This window comes from Meles meles, chromosome 9 (assembly GCF_922984935.1).
Source record: "Meles meles chromosome 9, mMelMel3.1 paternal haplotype, whole genome shotgun sequence".
Taxonomy (NCBI): Eukaryota; Metazoa; Chordata; class Mammalia; order Carnivora; family Mustelidae; genus Meles; species Meles meles.
This window is the reverse complement of record NC_060074.1, coordinates 115,490,104-115,509,526: the sequence shown is the minus strand read 5'-3', so window position 1 is coordinate 115,509,526 and position 19,423 is coordinate 115,490,104. Positions and strand designations below refer to the sequence as shown.

Sequence of the window (19,423 nt, the reverse complement as noted above, 5' to 3'; positions counted from 1 at the left end):
TTGCATCGCCCTTACGGGCGGCCGGACTAAGTAATCGGCTCGGGTTCGCTTTTGGGAGCTTCTGTTCCCTGAACGCTTTCCGTAGAGTTCCGGAGGATGGGAATGAAAATGGCGGCCTCCCAGTCTCCGGCCCGGAGGAGCCGAGAGCCTGGGGCCCCACTCCTCAGTGCGCCCCCAGAGGACAGCACCCAATCACTCCCGTATCCCCAGCCTCCAGCCGCGCTCCGAGCTCACCCAGCCCGCGACCAGTTCAAGGTAACCCCGAGCTGAGAGTTCAGTCCTCGGCTCTGTCTCGGCAGCCGGCTTCTCCGTTCTAATAGCTGCGAGCTCTCCGACACTCCGACACCCCCGATCCTTCTGTGGCCTTGCGGGGCCTGGGGCCACGCTGGCCCCGCGTGGGCTTCACCCCGGTTTAGCCCCTGGAGCAATGTCCCTCAGTGGAACAGACTTTTAAAAGTCCTGATTTTGTGCTCCGTTCCTCCGCCGCTTGCCGGGAGCCGGCCCCTCCCCCCGCGGTCTATCTTCCCGTCGTTTTAGATTCACTTCTCCGCCAGTCCTACCTTTCAGAAAGTGGTTGATTTTCTGTTTCTAGAGTTGCTGTTCTTCTTCTCTTCGCTCTCCCGTTGGATTTGTAGGTGTTTGCAATGTTTAGATAAGCTATCGAGCTGATCTCCTGTTACCTGATGTAGTCTCAGGCTGCTACTTCTCCGCCATCTTGACTCCTCCGATTCTTTTTTTTATAACTTCTTTCTTCTTTTGTTTTAAGTGTATTAATACTTATAGAAATTTTATGGTGGCTTCTTCAAAATCTTTGTGAGAGTGTTCTGATTCTTCTCAGTATTAATATCAACTCAATGTTTTTTCTCACTCAAGTTGTGATTTCTCATACCACTTGGTATGACAAGTGGTTTTTATGTTGTATCATAGGCTTTCTGGATAATGTTAAAAGAGACTCTAGTCCAATTTTAATCTTCTCTTCGAGCAAACATTTGTCCTATTTAGATTTAGCATGGAGGACTGGCCTATATTATTGACTGCAATTCCAATGACAATTTAGTTTTCTTAGACTTTGAAGTGCTTTTCTGGTTTGCTTTATCCTTCTTCTTGAACTCTTTCTTGATCCCTGTTGGTGCTGTCTATATGGCTTCCTTGGGCTGCCTAGCATTGTTAGGTTGGATGTGGGGATCTCAAGTCATAGGACAGAGATCACTACCCCTAGCCTATTCTCAAACTACACAGTGCTGGTGGGCTTCCCACTCTATCTCTGTCATTATGATTGGGGGAGAGAGGTGCCTACCTGGTCCAACTTCTGTCACTGGGAAAACCCAGGAGCCATGGAATCCAAGTGGTTCTCTGCTGTTGGGTGGAGGATTGGGAGACACCAGTCCTGCATTTCTTTCTGCCACTGGGTGGAGGACTAGGAGACACGAGGGCTGTTGACAACACCTGCGCACACAGAGGTTCCACCTGCTCATGGCAGATATCTTCCAGGGGGTTGTATGGCTTGCCAGGCTCTGCTATTGGTAGATCCACCTGACCTTGCCAACATTTGGGGGGATTCAGGAGCATGGCTTGACCTACCCAGGATCTATTGTTGCCACCATTGCTGTTACTGGGGATGGATCTTCCTGCCAAGACCTTCCTGGGCTTTCCCTTTCCTGAAACTTTGGAAGGAGAGAGTGTTCTGTTTTCTTAGATTCTGGATTTTTCTATTTGACATCCATAATAGGGCCAGGCTAAAAGCCAAGGTGGTTTACATTTTCTTGAGATCCAGAGCCCGCATCCTGAATAACCTCTTTATCAAACTTCCACACTGAGCCAATATTCCCCCTGCCCTTAATCAACCCAGGGCCACCCCCTAAAATCCCATAACCCAGTGTAATTAGTCAGATTTGCTGATCCTAAGCTGTTTGCCTTGTCCTGCTTTGTCTTTCCCTTGGAACCACTGATAATGGCTCTGGCCTAGGCTGTCCCCTTGCTCCTTCTGCCTTCTGCCCAACACTGGTGTTTTCCTATGTGGCCCTATGTGGTATGGCATCCTCCTTTATCTTGGAAACTGTTAAATAATCTAAGTCTTCTTCTAATGGCATTAACCTCTCCATCTTGTCACTCAGTGCCTCCATAACTTTAAATTCTGTGAATACGAATGAAACAGAGCAGGTTTTTCTTCCTTACCTTTCTTCCTCCCCCACTTCTCCCCACCCTACATCCCTCCCTTCCTTCCTTCCTTTCTTTTTCCCTGTTGATGGTTCCAGTCTGCTCATCATCTAGAATATTTGGGAGATAAAAAGACAGCTCAAGGAACAAATTGTTTTGTAGTTTTTATTTTATTTTTTTAAAGATTTTATTTATTTATTTGACAGAGATCACAAGTAGGCAGAGAGGCAGGCAGAGAGAGAGAGAAGAAGACTCCCTACTGAGCAGAGAGCCCAATGCAGGGTTCCATCCCAGGATCCTGGGATCATGACCTGAGCCAGAGGCAGAGGCTTTAACCCACTGAGCCACCCAGGCACCCCTGTTTTGAAGTTTTTAGTATACAAGTCCTACACATGTCCTTATCAAAGCCTATTGCTTTTGACATTTTACCAGTTTGAGTAGTATGGAAAACTTTACTTCCCTTTTTAATCTCCTTACTCTCCTTCCTTTATAATTACCTTAAATATTTCTTCTTTATGTATTGATACCTGACACTTATTAATTTCTGCTTCAAGAGTCAAACAAAACTTCACAAACTCAAGAGGATAAGGGAAATCTGTTTCCTGGATATTATGTCTTTTGTTGTAGTCCCAGAGGTCCCTCAAGCTCTGTTCATTTTTCTTTCCAGTATATTTTCTCTCTGGTGTTCAGATAATGCAATTCCCATTGTTCTATCTTCCCATTCACTGGTTATTTCCTTTGTCTTTTCCATACTGCTTTTGAACCCATCCATTGAGTTTAAATTTCAGTTATCATATATTTCAGTTCTAAATGTTCCTTTTGGCTCTTCTTTTTGTCTTTTGTGTTTTTTTGCAGGGGAAGGGAGGCTGAGTCTTCCACTTTTGCATTGTTTTAAACATTTTTATAATAGGTGCTTTAAAATCCTTGTCAGATAATTTCTACTCTATTATTTTGTTTTTGGCATCTGTTGAGTGTCTCTCCTCATTTAAGTAGAAATTTTCCTGCTTCTTGATATGATGAGTAATTTTCTATTTTATTCTGGACATTTTAATATGATATTATGAGATTCTGAACCTTATTTAAATCTTGTGACTTAACAGTCCTCCTTTGGCACTGCTCTGGCAAAGGCAGGGAGCACCATCTAATTACTGCCTCATAGTGTTAGAGTCCAGGTTTTCCACTGATGAAATGAAAGCCATTACCTGAAAAGAAACAAGTACTAAAGTTTCTTTTTATTTTTTTATTAAGCCAATTAGCCAACATATAGTACATCATTAGTTTTTGATGTAGTGTTTAGTGATCATTAGTTACATATAATATTCAGAAGCATTACACTTTCTCAATGCAACAACTGTAGCTAGGAATACTGAGAGTGAATAAGTTTGCAAATGTTGAGATCATTCTGCATTATCTGGTCTTACAACTATGGGAAATACAAAGAAGTAATTGACATGGCCCTTTCTCTTGAGGCTGAAATTCTATTTGAATTATTACAAAATAACCTATAATGCTAATGCTATAAAAGGAATTATTTCTAAATATTTTTAAATTATAAAGGTAATTTAACCACTTTTGTGGTAAATAGAAAAAAATGTTTTGACTATAACAAAAACACTATTTCTGTATATATTTTATTTCAGGGTTTTTTGGGTATTTTAAAAATGTTTTATAATCACAGACTGCATAAAATTCTCTATCCCAACCTTTTGTCTGTACTGTCATTTGCAAATATCTTCTCCCATTCCGTGGGTTGCCTTTTTGTTTTGTTGACTATTTCCTTTGCTGTGCAGAAGCTTTTGATCTCGATGAAGTCCCAAAAGTTCATTTTCGCTTTTGTTTCCTTGGCCTTTGGAGACATATCTTGAAAGAAGTTGCTGTGGCTGATATCGAAGAGGTTACTGCCTATGTTCTCCTCTAGGATTCTGATGGATTCCTGTCTCACATTGAGGTCTTTTATCAATTTCGAGTTTATCTTTGTGTACAGTGTAAGAGAATGGTCGAAGTTTCATTCTTCTACATATCGCTGTCCAGTTTTCCCAGCACCATTTATTGAAGAGACTGTCTTTTTTCCACTGTATATTTTTTCCTGTTTTGTCGAAAATTATTTGACCATAGAGTGTGGTCCATATCTGGGCTCTCTACTCTGTTCCACTGATCTATGTGTCTATTTTTATGCCAGAACCATGCTGTCTTGGTGATCACAGCTTTGTAGTAAAGCTTGAAATCAGGTAACGTGATGCTGCCAGTTTTTTGTTTTTCAACATTTTCTTAGCAATTTGGGGTCTCTTCTGATTCCATACAAATTTTAGGATTATTTGCTCCACATTATATATTTTCTCTACTATTTAATAGTCTTTGTAAATTACATTTTTAATTGCTCCTTAGTTTTCCATTAAGTGCGTATAGCTTGATTTGCTTAATCATTTTCCTAGTGCGGAACACAAATTATTTCCCTTTTTCAATTTTGCAAGTAACACTTCAATGGACATGTCAGATTACAGAATTTTTCCTTAGGTTAGAATCTCTCAAGTGACATTACTCGGTCAGAGTTTGAACCTTTTGATTACTCATTACACCTGATTTTAACATTCACTGGTAGATCCTTTCTGAAACAATTCTTACAGTGGTGTTGTAATGGCAATTTTCTATTTCCCTTATTTATTAGTTGTATTTTTCTCCTTTTCAAAATTTATTCAGTCATTTATTCATATCAGTACAGACTTATGGATAATTATTCTCTTCTTTGGGTTATAATTCAATAATATAGTTACTCAATTTTGTTACTCAAATTATTCCAAAATGGGGAGAATTGGCTTAATATTAAGTAATAGTAAGTAATAGTAATATTATTAATATTAAGCAATACTAAGTCCTTAAATCCATGAAGAGCATACTTGCTTCATATATCTAGGTCTATTTGGATTTCTTTCATCAGTACTGATTAAAAAGCCAAGCTGATGAAATATAGCCTATATTGCAGAGGATATGTGGTATGGTGAATGCTATGAAATGTGTAAGCCTGATGATTCACATACCTGTACCCCTGGGGCAAATAATATATCATATGTTAATAAAAATTAAAAATAAAAATAAACAAACAAATAACAAACAAAGAAATACAGTGTATAGATCCTGATTATATTTCCTTAGATTTATACCTAAGGATATAAATTTTGACAACTATTATAAATGCTGTTATTTTATATCAAATTTTAATTGCTCACCCCTAGTATAGAAGTGCAATTTGTTTTCTTTCTTGACCTTGTTGTCTTGGAACTTATTAATATCACCTATTAATTCTAGGGAGGGTTTGTTTTTGGTTTTAGGATTTGGCTTGGTTTTAGGATTTTCTATATAGAAAACAACACTTTTATTTAGTAAAACGACACATAGATTATTTAGTTTCTTCCATTTTAATCTGTATTCCTTTTTTTTTTTTTTTTTTTTTTTTTGGTCTTATTACACTGGCTAGCACTCCCAATGTTCAGTGGGAGTGATAAGAGAAAAGGCCTTGAAGTCTTAGGGAGAAAGTATTCAATCTTTCCGCATTTAGTATGAATTTAGCCTTAGGATTTTTTTTTTAATAGTTTCTCTTATCAGGTCGAGAACATTCCTTCTGCTCCCGGTTTGCTCTCTTCATTTATTTGTGTAGACTCTGCTATCATGTTCCTTCTGCCTGAAGAAGTTTTAACATTTCCTATACAGTGTGTTTGCTGGAAATTAAGTCCGATTTTTGTTAGGAAAGTCTTTATTTTTCCTTCACGTTGAAAGATTCTTTCGCTGGATATATTTTTCTCTCTCAGCTCTTTAAAGCAGTCACTCCACTGCAAACTGGTTTGCATGGTTTCTAATAATATTTTTCTTTAATTTTTCTTTTTTTTTTAATTTCTTTTAAATGTTCCAGAATTCGTTGTTTATGCACCACACTCAGTGCTCCATGCAATACGTGCCCTCCTTAATACCCACCACCAGGCTCGCCCAACCTCCCACCCTCCTCCCCTCCAAAACACTCAGTTTATTTCTCAGAGCCCACAGTCTCTCATGGTTCATCTCCCCCTCCAATTTCCCCCAACTCCCTTCTCCTCTCCATCTCCGCATGTCCTCTGTTTTATTCCTTATGCTCCACAAATAAGCGAAACCATATGATAATTGACTCTCTCTGCTTGGCTAATATTTTTGCTCTAATTCTTATCCTAATTTTTCTCTATGTGCTGCTTCTCTTTACATTAGCTGCTTTCAAAGTCTTTGTCTTTGATTTTTCAACAGTTTGAGTATGACATGCCTACATGTGAGCTTTTTGTCTTTTATATTTATCCTACTTGAACTTTATGAATTTATGTCTTAATATTGTCATTTATTTGGGGAAATTCTTGGACTTCTTGCCTCAAATACTTTTTCTGCCCTATTCTCTCTATCCTTTCCTTCTAGGAATCTTATTATCCCATGTGTCAGATCATTTGAAATTAGTCTTGGATATTTGAGTTTCCTGTATCCCTGCAGATGCCTGTCTCTCCTCATATTTTGGGCCAGTATTTTGCTCTGCAACCTCAACTCCCAGATGGCTCCAAAAAAGTTGTGAATTTGAATCTAATTTGGCTCTTTCATTGCAAGAGCTCATTTGTACCCCAGGGCAGAAGCTGCAGTCAGAATGCAGTCTTGGAAAATGATATTCTGGTCATATGACTTGTTTACAAATGAGGATACTGAGGTATAGAGAAGGGAAGTAAGTTTCATAACTCAAATTCTCATCACATTGAGATCACTAACTTTTTACCTCTCTAAGCCATGGTTAAATGCCTATTTCCCATTGGGGAGGGATTCTGGGCTAGTTTCTCAGGTGATCCAGTTCACAACTTAGAGCAGTTCACAGAAAGGGGAAAGGGTTGGAGGGGCCAATGTGAAGGCATATAGTCAGATAATAGGTTGCCTTTGCTAGGTACCCAGCTGTGAGACATTAGAGTCTAATAGAGAAGACAAGTAAAAAACTAAGTTAGCTTTCTGCCTGGTCAGGATGACTCTAAAGATACACCACATCATGTTACTCCCTGCCTTAAACTTTTTATTGGCTTCCTCTTTGAACTCAGAATGAGATCCAACTCTTCGACCCACCTAGAAGTCCCCACAATATCTGGCCTCTGTCTCCTTCTGCCTTCACCCATGATATCACAGTGGCGCATTGTATTGGATCACTTGAGCCAACGTCTGTAGGCCTCACAGTGTTCACATATGCCTTTCTCTCTACTCCCCAACCCTTCCTGCAGATGGCCCCTATTCAGCTTTCAGGTCTCAGTGATAACACTTTCCCTAACCATTTATTGCCCTTTGGGTTTCTCCCTTCATAACCTTCACCTCAACTTGTAATTATGCATACGCATGTCCTTGTTTTCTGTTTGTGGGTCTTTGGGGGCAATGTCGAGGTCTGCTTGGTTCACCTGTGCACCTCTGGACTTCAGTATTGTTAAATAATACTGATGATTGCAGTGTTATGTGTTATATGAGAAGACAGAGTGGTAGCAAAAATGGATACAGAGTAGATAAATATGCACTGACCTGACTTACAAGAAGAAGTGGAGAGCTCCAAGGACAGGTCTTGCTGCTGTGCCCCATAGTGGCCTTACTTGTCATCAGTAATTGCCCACCTGTACATTTGTCCCCCTGGCACCCAAGAACTTCATCTCTCATAGCACAGTTCAATGGGGAGCTCCTGTGAGAACTTTTCCTCTCTCTGAAATCACTCATTTTTAATGTGTGTGTATGCTTTTTGTTTATACCATTTGTATAGCACAGAGCACATTTCACTCTTGCTAGTTATTTAGGTGCTTGTTCCCTTGTTAGTTCACAATTGCTCTGATAGAAGGGGCTTTATTTTTTGTGTCGTTTATTTGAAATGGTTTCTGGCACATAATAGTTCCTAGTGAATGGCAATTTCTTTTTTTTAATTTAAATTTTAGTTAACATACAATGTAGTATTGATTTCTGGAGTAGAATTCAGTGATTCATCACTTACATACAAAACCCAGTGTTTATCACAAGTGCACTTGTGATCTATCTATCTATCACTCATCTAGCTCACCTTCCACCTACCACCCTCCATCAACCTCCAGTTTGTTCTCAATCATTAGGAGTCTCTTATGCTTTGTTTCCCTCTCTCCTTTCTTTCTTTTCCCCTTTCCAAATGTTCATCTGTTTTCTTTCTTTTTTTTAAATTTTATTTGATTTCTTCAGTGTTCCAAGATTCATTGTTTATGCCATTAGAGACTGTGAACTCTGAGAAACAAACTGAGGATTTTGGAGGGGAGGGAGGTGGGGGTTGGGAGAACCTGGCAGTGGGGCATGTATTGCATTTGTTTTCTTTCTTAAATTCCACATATGACTGAGATTATATGGTATTTGTTCTTCTCTGACTAATTTCACTTGGCATAATACACTCTAGCTCCTTCCATGTCATTGCAAATGGCAAGATTTCATTTTTTGATGGCTGGGTAGTATTCTCTCTCTCTCTCTATATATATATATATATACACACACACACACACATACACACACACACACACACATATATATATATATATACACATATGTATAATATATACAGTAATACTATATATATATCACATCTTCTTTATTAAATGGCAACTTCTTTTTTTAACTTCATTTCATTTTTTCAGTGTTCCAAGATTCATTTTTCATGTACCACACCCAGTGCTCCATGCAATACATGCCCTCCTTAATACCCACCACCAGGCTCACCCATCCCCTCACATGCATCCTTCCAAAACCCTCAGTTTGTTTCTCAGAGTCCACAATCTCTCATGCTTCATCTCCCCCTCCAATTTCCCCCAATTCACTTTTCCTTTCCTTCTGCTAATGTCCTCCATGTTATTCCTTATGTTCCACAAGTAAGTGAAACCATATGATTATTGACTTTTTCTGCTTAACTTATTTCACTCAGCATAATCTCCTCCAGTCCCATCCATGTGGATACAAAAGTTGGATAGTTATCCTTTCTGATGGAGGCATAATATTCCGTTGTATCTATGGACCATATCTTCTTTCCACTCATCCAACAGACCATTCGTCTATTGAAGGGCATCTTGGCTCTTTCCAGTTTGCTGATTGTGGCCATTGCTGCTATGAACATTGGGGTACAGATGGCCCTTCTTTTCACTACATCTGTATCTTTGGGGTAAATACCCAGTAGTACAATTGCAGGGTCATAGGGTAGCTCTATTTCCAATTTCTTAAGGAATTTCCACACTGTCTTCTAAAGTGGCTGCACCAACTTGCATTCCCACCAACAGTGTAAGAGGATTCCCCTTGCTCCACATCCTCTCCATTGTTTCCTGTCTTGTTAATTTTGGCCCTTCTAACTGGTATAAGGTGGTGTCTCAATGTGGTTTTGATTTGAGTCTCCCTGATGGCTAATGATGATGAACATTTTTTCATGTGCTTGTTAGCAATTTGTATGTCTTCTTTGGAGACGTGTCTGTTCACGTCTTCTGCCCATTTTTTGACATGATTATCTGTTTTTTGAATATTGATTTTGAGGAGCTCTTCATAGATCTTGGGTATCAGCCCTTTGTCTGTACTGTCTTTTGTGAATATCGTCTCCCATTCCGTGTGTTGCCTCTATGTTTTGTTGACTGTTTCCTTTGCTGTGCAGAAACTTTTGATCTTGATGAAGTCCCAAAAGTTCATTTTTGCTTTTGTTTCCTTAGCCTTTGGAGACATGTCTTGAAAGAAGTTACTGTGGCCGATGTCAAAGAGGTTACTGCCTATGTTCTCCTCTAGGATTTTGATAGATTTCTGCAGAAAACCCTCTCATGTGGACTAAAACCAAGGGGTCAGCAGGACTGTGTTCCTTTCCGGAGGCTCTATGGGAGAATCATTTATTTGCTTTCTCTAGCTTCTGAGGCTGCCACATTTCTTGGTTTATGGTCCTCCCCTGGATCACTGTTTCTACTCCCATTATCACACCTCTTTCTCTGACCCTCCTGCCTCTATTTTTCCCTTTAAAGGATCCCTGATTACATCAGACCCACCCAGATAATTCAGCATAATCTTCTCAAGATATTTAACATAGGGAAGCTCTATTTTTAATTTTTTGAGGACTCTCCACACTGTTCTCCAAAGTGTCTGCACCAACTTGCATTCCCACCAACAGTGTAAGAGGGTTCCCCTTTCTCCACATCCTCTCCAACACACGTTGTTTCCTGTCTTGCTAATTTTGGCCATTCTAACTGGTGTAAGGTGATATCTCAATGTGGTTTTTTTCTTTTTTTTTTTATTTGTTTCTTTTCAGCATAACAGTGTTCATTGTTTTTGCACCACACCCAGTGCTCCATGCAGTACATGCCCTCCCTATTATCCACCACCTGGTTCCTCAACCTCCTACCCCCCCCCCCCCCGCCCCTTCAAAACACTCTGGTTGTTTTTCAGAGTCCATAGTCTCTCATGGTTCATCTCCCCTTCCAGTTTCCCTCAACTCCCTCTCCTCTCCATCTCCCCATGTCCTCCGTGTTCTTTGTTATGCTCCACAAATAAGTGAGACCATATGATAATTGACTCTCTCTTCTTGACTTATTTCACTCAGCATAATCTCTTAGAGTTCTGTTCATGTTGCTCCAAAAGTTGGGTATTCATCCTTTCTGATGGAGGCATAATATTCCATTGTGTATATGGACCACATCTTCCTTATCCATTCATCCGTTGAAGGGCATCTTGGTTCTTTCCACAGTTTGGTGACCGTGGCCATTGCTGCAATAAACTCAATGTGGTTTTAATTTGAATCTCCCTGATGGCTAGTGATGATGAGCATTTTTTCATGTGTCTGATAGCCATTTGTATGTCTTCATTGAAGAAGTGTCTGTTCATATCTTCTGCCCATTTTTGGATATGATTATCTGTTTTGTGTGTGTTGAGTTTGAGGAGTTCTTTATAGATCCTGGATATCAACCTTTTGTCTGTACTGTCATTTGCAAATATCTTCTCCCATTCCGTGGGTTGCCTCTTTGTTTTGTTGACTATTTCCTTTGCTGTGCAGAAGCTTTTGTTCTTGATGAAGTCCCAAAAGTTCATTTTTGCTTTTGTTTCCTTTGCCTTTGGAGACATATCTTGAAAGAAGTTGCTGTGGCTGATATCGAAGAGGTTACTGCCTATGATCTCTTCTAGGATTCTGATGGATTCCTGTCTCACGTTGAGGTCTTTTATCCATTTCGAGTTTATCTTTGTGTACAGTGCAAGAGAATGGTCGAGTTTCATTCTTCTACATAAAGCTGTCCAGTTTTCCCAGCACCATTTATTGAAAAGACTGTCTTTTTTCGACTGTATCTTTTTTCCTGTTTTGTTGAAGATTATTTGACCATAGAGTTGAGGGTCCATATCTGAGATCTCCACTCTGTTCCACTGGTCTCTGTGTCTGTTTTTATGCCAGTACCACGCTGTCTTGGCTATCACAGCTTTGTAGTAAAGCTTGAAATCAGATAACGTGATGCCGCCAGTTTTTTGTTTTTCAACATTTCCGTAGCAATTTGGGGTCTTTTCTGATTCCATACAAATTTTAGGATTATTTGCTCCAGCTCTTTGAAAAATACCGGTGGAATTTTGATCGGAATGGCATTAAAAGTATAGATTGCTCTAAGCAGTATAGACATTTTAACAATGTATATTCTTCCGATCCAAGAGCATGGAATGGTCTTCCATCTTTTTGTGTCTCCTTCAGTTTCTTTCATGAGTGTTCTGTAGTTCCTTGAGTACAGATCCTTTACCTCTTTGGTTAGGTTTATTCCCAGGTATCTTATGGTTCTTGTTGCTATAGTAAATGGAATCGATTCTCTAATTTTCCTTTCTGTATTTTCATTGTTAGTGTATAGGAAAGCCACTGTTTCTGTACATTGACTTTGTATCCTGCCACGTTACTGAATTGCTGTATGAGTTCTAGTAGTTTGGAGGTGGCATTGTTTGGGTTTTCCATATAAAGAATCATGTCCTCTGCGAGGAGAGAGAGTTTGACTTCTTCCTTGCCAATTTGGATACCTTTTATTTCTCTTCGTTGTCTGATTGCCATTCCTAGGACTTCTAATACTGTGTTGAACAAGAGTGGTGAGAGTGGGCATCCTTGTCGAGCTTCCCTATGACCCTGCAATTTCACTACTGGGCATTTACCCCAAAGATACAGATGTAGTGAAAAGAAGGGCCATCTGTACCCCAGTGTTTATAGCAGCAATGGCCACTGTCGCCAAACTGTGGAAAGAACCAAGATGCCCTTCAACAGATGAATGGATAAGGAAGATGTGGTCCATATACACGATGGAGTATTATGCCTCCATCAGAAAGTTGCATCAAAAAATTGCATGGAGCACTGGGTGTGGTGCAAAAACAATGAGTACTGTTACGCTGAAAAAAAAAAAAGACATGAACAGACACTTCTCCAATGAAGACATACAAATGATTATCAGCATATGAAAAAATGCTCGTCATCACTAGCCATCAGGGAGATTCAAATTAAAACCACATTGAGATACGACCTTACACCAGTCAGAATGGCCAAAATTAACAAGACAGGAAACAACGTGTGCTGGAGAGGATGTGGAGAAAGGGGAACCCTCTTACACTGTTGGTGGGAATGCAAGTTGGTGCAGCCAATTTGGAGAACAGTGTGGAGATTCCTCAAGAAATTAAGAATAGAGCTTCCCTATGAGCCTGCAATTGCACTACTTGGTATTTACCCCAAGGATACAGATGTAGTGAAAAGAAGGGCCATCTGTTCCCCAATGTTTATAGCAGCAATGGCCACGCCAAACTGTGGAAAGAACCAAGATGCCCTTCAGTGAGTGAATGGATAAGGAAGATGTGGTCCATATACACTATGGAATATTATGCCTCCATCAGAAAGGACGAATACCCAACTTTTGTAGCAACATGGACAGGACTGGAAGAGATTATGCTGAGTGAAATAAGTCAAGCAGAGAGAGTCAAGTATCATATGGTTTCACTTATTTGTGGAGCATAAGAGATAACACGGAGGACATGGGGAGATGGAGAGGAGAAGGGAGTTGAGGGAAATTGGAAAGGGAAATGAACCATGCGAGACTATGGACTCTGAAAAACAACCTGAGGGTTTTGAAGGGGCTGGGGGTGGGAGGTTGGGGGAGCCAGGTGGTGGGTATTATGGAGGTCACGTATTGCATGGAGCACTGGGTGTGGTGCCTAAACAATGAACACTGTTACGCTGAAAAGAAATTTAAAAATCAAATATAAATTAATAAATAAAAAGAAAATAAAGGAATGGAAAAACCCAAAGAAAGCTGGTATAGGTCTATTAATATTAGAGAAGATAACCTTGAAAGCAAAAACCTTCATTAGTGATAAAAAGGTTATTATGTTATAATAAAAAATGCCACTCACCAGGAAGACGTACTATCATAAACTTGTTTATGTACCTACAAACATAATGCTGAAATATCTATATGTTATGCCGAAGCGAGCACATATAATGCTGAAATATGTAAATCAAAAGATGACAGAGTTAAGAGTAAATTGACAAACATGCCACCTTTGTGGTTATGTTAAATGTTAAAATCATCCTTCTCTTAATAGCAGATGAAAAACTGGTCAAATTACTGAGGATTAATAGTGTTAATGAGGATGTAGCAGTTAACAAGCTTGAGTTAATGAACAGTTATTAGACCCTGCATGAATTTATTAGAAAATACATATTATTTTCAAACACCCAGGAAACATTTATGAAATAAAACTTGGATTATGCCATAATGCCAGTTTTAACTAATTTCAAAGAATAAATATCATACAGATCACACTCTGGTTATAATTAAATAGAAATCAGAAACAAAAAAATAACTAAAACATATATTTAAATAAATCGTGAGCCAAGGAGAAAATTATAATGGCAATTAGAAAAAAAAATATATAGGAGAAAGTCCAAGTCTAGTGTTTGAAGTTTTATATAGTTACAGAAACAGGACAATTAGGAAGTGGTAGGACTGTGACAAAATAAAGAGATTTTCTGCTTAAAAACATTCAAACACATGCCCACCAAAAATCTTCAACAAAAGAATACTTTTGCTTCTAGATTTAACCCCTAAGCCTTCCCTTTAGGGTAACCCTGAAATTATATGGAATCATGCTGAGAAATTATTTGAGGATTACTTCTGAGTCAAGTCAGGAAGAAAATTTCTTTTCTTTTTTTTTAGATTATTTATTTATTTATTTATTTGACACACACAGAAAGAGAGAGAGAGAGAGAGAGAGAGAGAGCGTGCACAAACATGGGGAGTGGCAGGCAGAGGGAGAAGCAGACTCCCCACTGAGCAGACATGGGGCTTGATCCTAGGATGCTGGGATCATGACCTGAGCCAGAGACAGACACTTATGTGACTGAGCCCCCCTAGTGCCCCCAAAATATTCTTTCTTTTAAGATTTAGAATCTGATATTCAACAAAATAAAATGCTTTTTTAAAAAGACAGCTACTTTTCATATTGCAGCATTCATACATTTTAAGGAATATTATGCCTGCTATTCCAGTGCTCTTGCACAGATGACACCAATTTTGTAATCTACAGAATTTATTTTATATTTTTTCCCCAAAGTCTTTTATTTTCATTGAGACAGAGTGAGACCTTTTGCCAAAATAACCTGGAACTCAAAGAAATCCCTGACCATCAACAACACCCAGCGAGGGAATCCAGTTTCTTGGCAGCAGCCCATCCCCTTACTCACAGGGTTCTGGGAAGTGATGTTGAGCAAGGGTAGGGGCAGGAATGAGACCTCTGGCATCTGGGGATAGTCATTTTCCAGATCACTGGTCATTTGGAACTTGAGACTGTGGGATTCTCTGGGCCTGAAGCTTGTGAGTATTGATGCCACCATAAGTCTGTAAAGAGATGTCGAGCTATGACAGTGCTGAAAGGGCCACTCACGTTCTCTGTTGTCAGGAAATCAGTTCCTGATTTAATAACCACAGTTGGTGAAATGAGGGAATGGAGGTGCTCCAAAGGCCACACTCAGGGAGCAGGAGCCTGCTGCAGGGGCTGTCAGTGGGCCTCTGTGCTTGCCAAGGCATGTGCACCTCAACACTTGCTCATCCTGGCAGGGCTGTGGGCAGTGCCCATCACCTGGGACATGGGTGACTGTGCCCCTGCGTACTTGTTGGGAACCCTGGGAGACCCAGGCTTCCTAAGTGCGCATCTCCCTTGGATACCACACAGCAAGCTCACAGCCCTCCTTTCCAAATGGTTTTATTTTAAATGTTTCCTTTCCTATTTCTGATTCTTTTCTGCTTTGCAACAAATTTGAATCTATAGTATCATCATTCCTGATGTTCTGAATCTATCTAGTGCCTTAGAAGCTTCGCATTGCAAGCTTTGGCATTTGTTTTTCTCCACTTGGTTAAGGAGTAATTAAAAACATTTGCTTTGGGAAATCTCTTATGACAAGTCCTGAGAAACCATGCTTAGGAAGAGCTGGTTGAGTAAATGACTTCTGTACAAAACCTGGCTACAGCTTGGCCAAGTGCTTGCTCCACTCCTGATCTAAGGAGTCTTTGGGGAGTTGACGATCGAAGGTTGGGGGCAGAGGTGCCTGGATGACTCAGTCGGTTAAGCGGCTCCTTCAGGTCATGATCCCAGGGTTCTGGGATTGAGACCCACATCATGCTCCCCACGCAGCAGGGAGCCTGCTTCTCCCTCTTCCTCTGCTTGTGCTCTCTCTCTATCTTTCTCTCTCTCTCAAATAAATAAATAAAATCTTAAAAAAAGAAAAAAAGAAAGTTGGGTGCAGCATTATCACCACAATTCAAGGTATTGTTTAATACTTGCTACAACCATGATACATGGATGAAACTGTAAAATATTATCCTGAAAGAAACAAGTCAGACCCTGAAGAGTACATACTGCATATTCTGGTCATTTGAAATTCCAGAAAAGGCAGACCTAGACTGTGTGACAGAGAGCAGGTCATAGGCGAGGTACAGAATGACTGGGAGGGGAAAGGGGCTTTTTTTTTGGGTAATAAAAATACTCTAGATTTTTATCATGATAGTAGTTACATGGGTGTCCACATGTGTCAAAATGCATAGATCCACCCACTTTAAACAGATGCATATAAATTTATATCTCAACAAGTTGATTAAGAAATATGTAATGACAGGGGTGCCTGGGTGGGTCAGTCAGTTGAGCATCTGACTCTTAATTTCAGTTCGGGTCATGATTTCAGGGTGATGGGATAGAGCCCCAGGTTGTTCTCTGTGCTCAGTGGGGAGTCTGCTTGGGACTCCCCCCTTCCTCTGTGCCTTCCTCTATTCTCTCTCTCTATTTTAAAAAAATGCATAATGACAAAAGGAAAATTTGCAAGTACTTGCGCAGTTCTCTATTTTTCTTCCTATTCTCAAAACTGTCTTGGGCATTTATAATATCACAAAATGTGTTTGAAATAATATCGCAAAAAGCATTTGAAATTCAGTAACTCTTGTATTCTTTTCTTTTTACTCCAGGAAACATAATTCAGAAAACACTTCTAAGCGTAAGAGTGCTGACTTTAATCCAGTTGGTTACATAACAACAAGCAATACAAAACAAACATATATTACTGCGTTCTTTCCTGCTGAAAACATCAGGCAGAGATGTGCTTTTCATCATGACTCACACAACACATTTATACTTACTTCAGCTGCACAAGCTCATTTGTTCTATTCTGATTTTTTAATAGGGTCACCTTTAACTATGTGCTATATTTTCTCCTTACTGTTTGGGTTTGGCTTCATTCCTTATTTCCTGTGTTAATAAAAGGTAGCTCTTCGTCTTTACCTCTCTTTTCCTAGGTGCTCATGGGGAACTAATGAGATGTTTCTGAACCTTCCTCCTTCTGACAAAGGCTGGTACAGTGTAAACGTGTGCAAATATCCTGAGGCCTTATCTCTGACTCCTCTCTTCTTGCCCTTCCAGACTCCAGAGCCAGGTGCACACCTGCCAGGTGAAGACAAGATTGAAGACAAGCAGCTCCCCACTTCTCCTGCAGAAGCAGAGGAATGGGGATGGAGCCAGGAAACAGACCACAATGATTTTGAGACACTGTCCCACCATAGCGAAAGTTATTCAGACACAAAAACCGACCCCTTCGAAAGTGCTTCTGACACAGAGTCCCTGCCTGATGACCTCACGGGGGGACTCTGCCTTCCTCTAAGTGGTACCTCTGTGGACAGAGAAGGACACTGGGGATGCCCTGACATTCCAGCAACCACACTTCCTCATGAGCAGCGTTCAACTGGTGTCCCTGGGCTTGACCCAAAGAACCTAGAGTTGTCCCTTGACCTCAAGGAAGAGTCTTACAAAAGTGGGTTTCAAGCCTTTGCTGCAGTTGCTGGAGAAGAGAAGACAGAACACCTCCAGGACAATGGCATGGGCAGCCTACAGCTAGAGTCTTTGCTGGCAGGGTCTCCTCATCACACAAAGCGCTGCTCACAGGATACCACAGGCAGCTACAGTCTCCAGCCTGCAAAAGTGGTGACTGCACAAGACCTCAGGGGATTCTCTAATTTTTCTCTTCAGAAATCCAGGTCTGAGAGTTGTCTGGGCATCCCAGTAGTCTGGCCCTTCTTTCTCTGGTGCTGTGAACTGGGCCAGAGCTGGCCACATATCCATAAGAGGGCCAGGGGTCCAGGGCTGCCTTACAGAGGTCCACTGCACACCACCACCCCTTTGGGAGCCAGGACAAAGAAGGGAAGTATTCTAGGCCCCAAAGACAGCATAGACTTGCTCTGTGCTGAGCCTTGCTCTGATGTCCCTTACCACATTCCTTTGGGGACCTCTTACCTTGCATATGGCAAGCTTCACCATAGTGCCCCAGAAAATATTAATGACAAGGACAGGACATCCCCAGAGCACTGCTATCAGCACATGAGGACACTGAGAAGGGCCCATTCCGTAGCAGTGTTTCCCTTAAGATACCCTGAGAATCCTCCAGGACAGAATTTTGTGAAATTTGGGACTCATTTGAAGGAAGGGATGGGAGCAGAACAAGATCAAAGAGCACAAAACCCTCTTCACCCTGTTCCCACCCAGATGTCTCCTTTGCCTTCTGTTTCCCAAAGAAGGGCCCCTTACTTGCAGGTCCAGGATAAACCCAAGGCTCCTAGCTGGAAAATGGCCTTTCAGAACACACCCTGTGAATTTCTCTGGCTGGAAAACCAGTTGGGACAGGATTCTAGATCCTGCCCAGTCTCTTCATGCCTTACTGCAGAGTCTGTGAGCCTTAACACAGAGGAAGTGCCAGAGCCCACACAGTGCAAGTCGGAACACAACCCAGAAAGCCTACGAGAGGAGCCCCAAAGCACTGGCCCTCCACCAAACAATGCTGATGTGAGTGACAGACAAAACTACCTTCAGGACATTTCTGTTGAGGCAGGAAACCAAACCAGAAATTACAGATCAAAGTACATTCTCAGTGCGAAAAGAAAGCCACCTGTTAGGGCCAAGTTCCCACATCATTCTAGCAATAGTGGGTCACAGGTGAGGAACAGACACTGGATGCATTGCTGCAAAGGGAGTGATTATTTAGTCACTCCAGAGACTACCCTGAAAACAAGTGCAACAGATACTTCAAAGGAAGTGGAAGATGTGATGTTTCTAGACCTCAACTTCCCCGAAAATGCCTTGCAGGAATTTTCAGAAACTACAGAAGCCACCATGTCTCATTGCAGTGGTGGGGATGAGTGTGACCAGGGACTGGATGGTGGTGCCCAGGACTCTCCTGAGGGCCTGAAGCTAGAGCCCAAAGTAGACACCTCTAGGGGCAGGTGCACACTCATCATTATAGCTGTTGAGCAGAAAGGTCTGCAGGCCACCAGGAGGAAAACAGGTCCTCTTCCAGAAACACAGTCCAAGTTTCTGGAGCAAAGACCACCATCTCCCTGCAGTGCTGGAGCAACCCCCTATGAATCTCCCAGGGCTGGGAAACCACAAACTTGTGGCAGTGAGTATGAGCTGCCTGCTGCCAGTGCACTGGGAGGTGATGGTGGAACTCTTTGTCAGGGGGCCAAAGCCGCAGAATTTGAGGTAGTTCTGCTCCCCCAAACTGCCTCCCAAAAGAGGCCCCTGGGCAAAGAGACTTGTTCCCAGGAGCCCGCCCAAGGCAAGAGGAGCACAGGGGATGCTGCAGAAAAAAGCCTGCCTAGGACAGACAGGAAGCATGCTGCTAGGTTGCTGGGCCCTGGTCCTGAAGACATACCCAAGGCCTGGATCCTTCACCCCA

General features: G+C 41.2%; 1 protein-coding gene across 1 annotated transcript in view; it reads left to right on the top strand.

Annotated features, from left to right (window-relative positions):
- Positions 1-19,423, top strand: part of ARHGEF4 (Rho guanine nucleotide exchange factor 4) — a 243,333-nt gene that overhangs the window by 62,849 nt on the left and 161,061 nt on the right. The window contains 1 exon segment of the mRNA XM_046018460.1: positions 17,119-19,326. Coding sequence (XP_045874416.1) covers positions 17,119-19,326 — 2,208 coding nt within the window.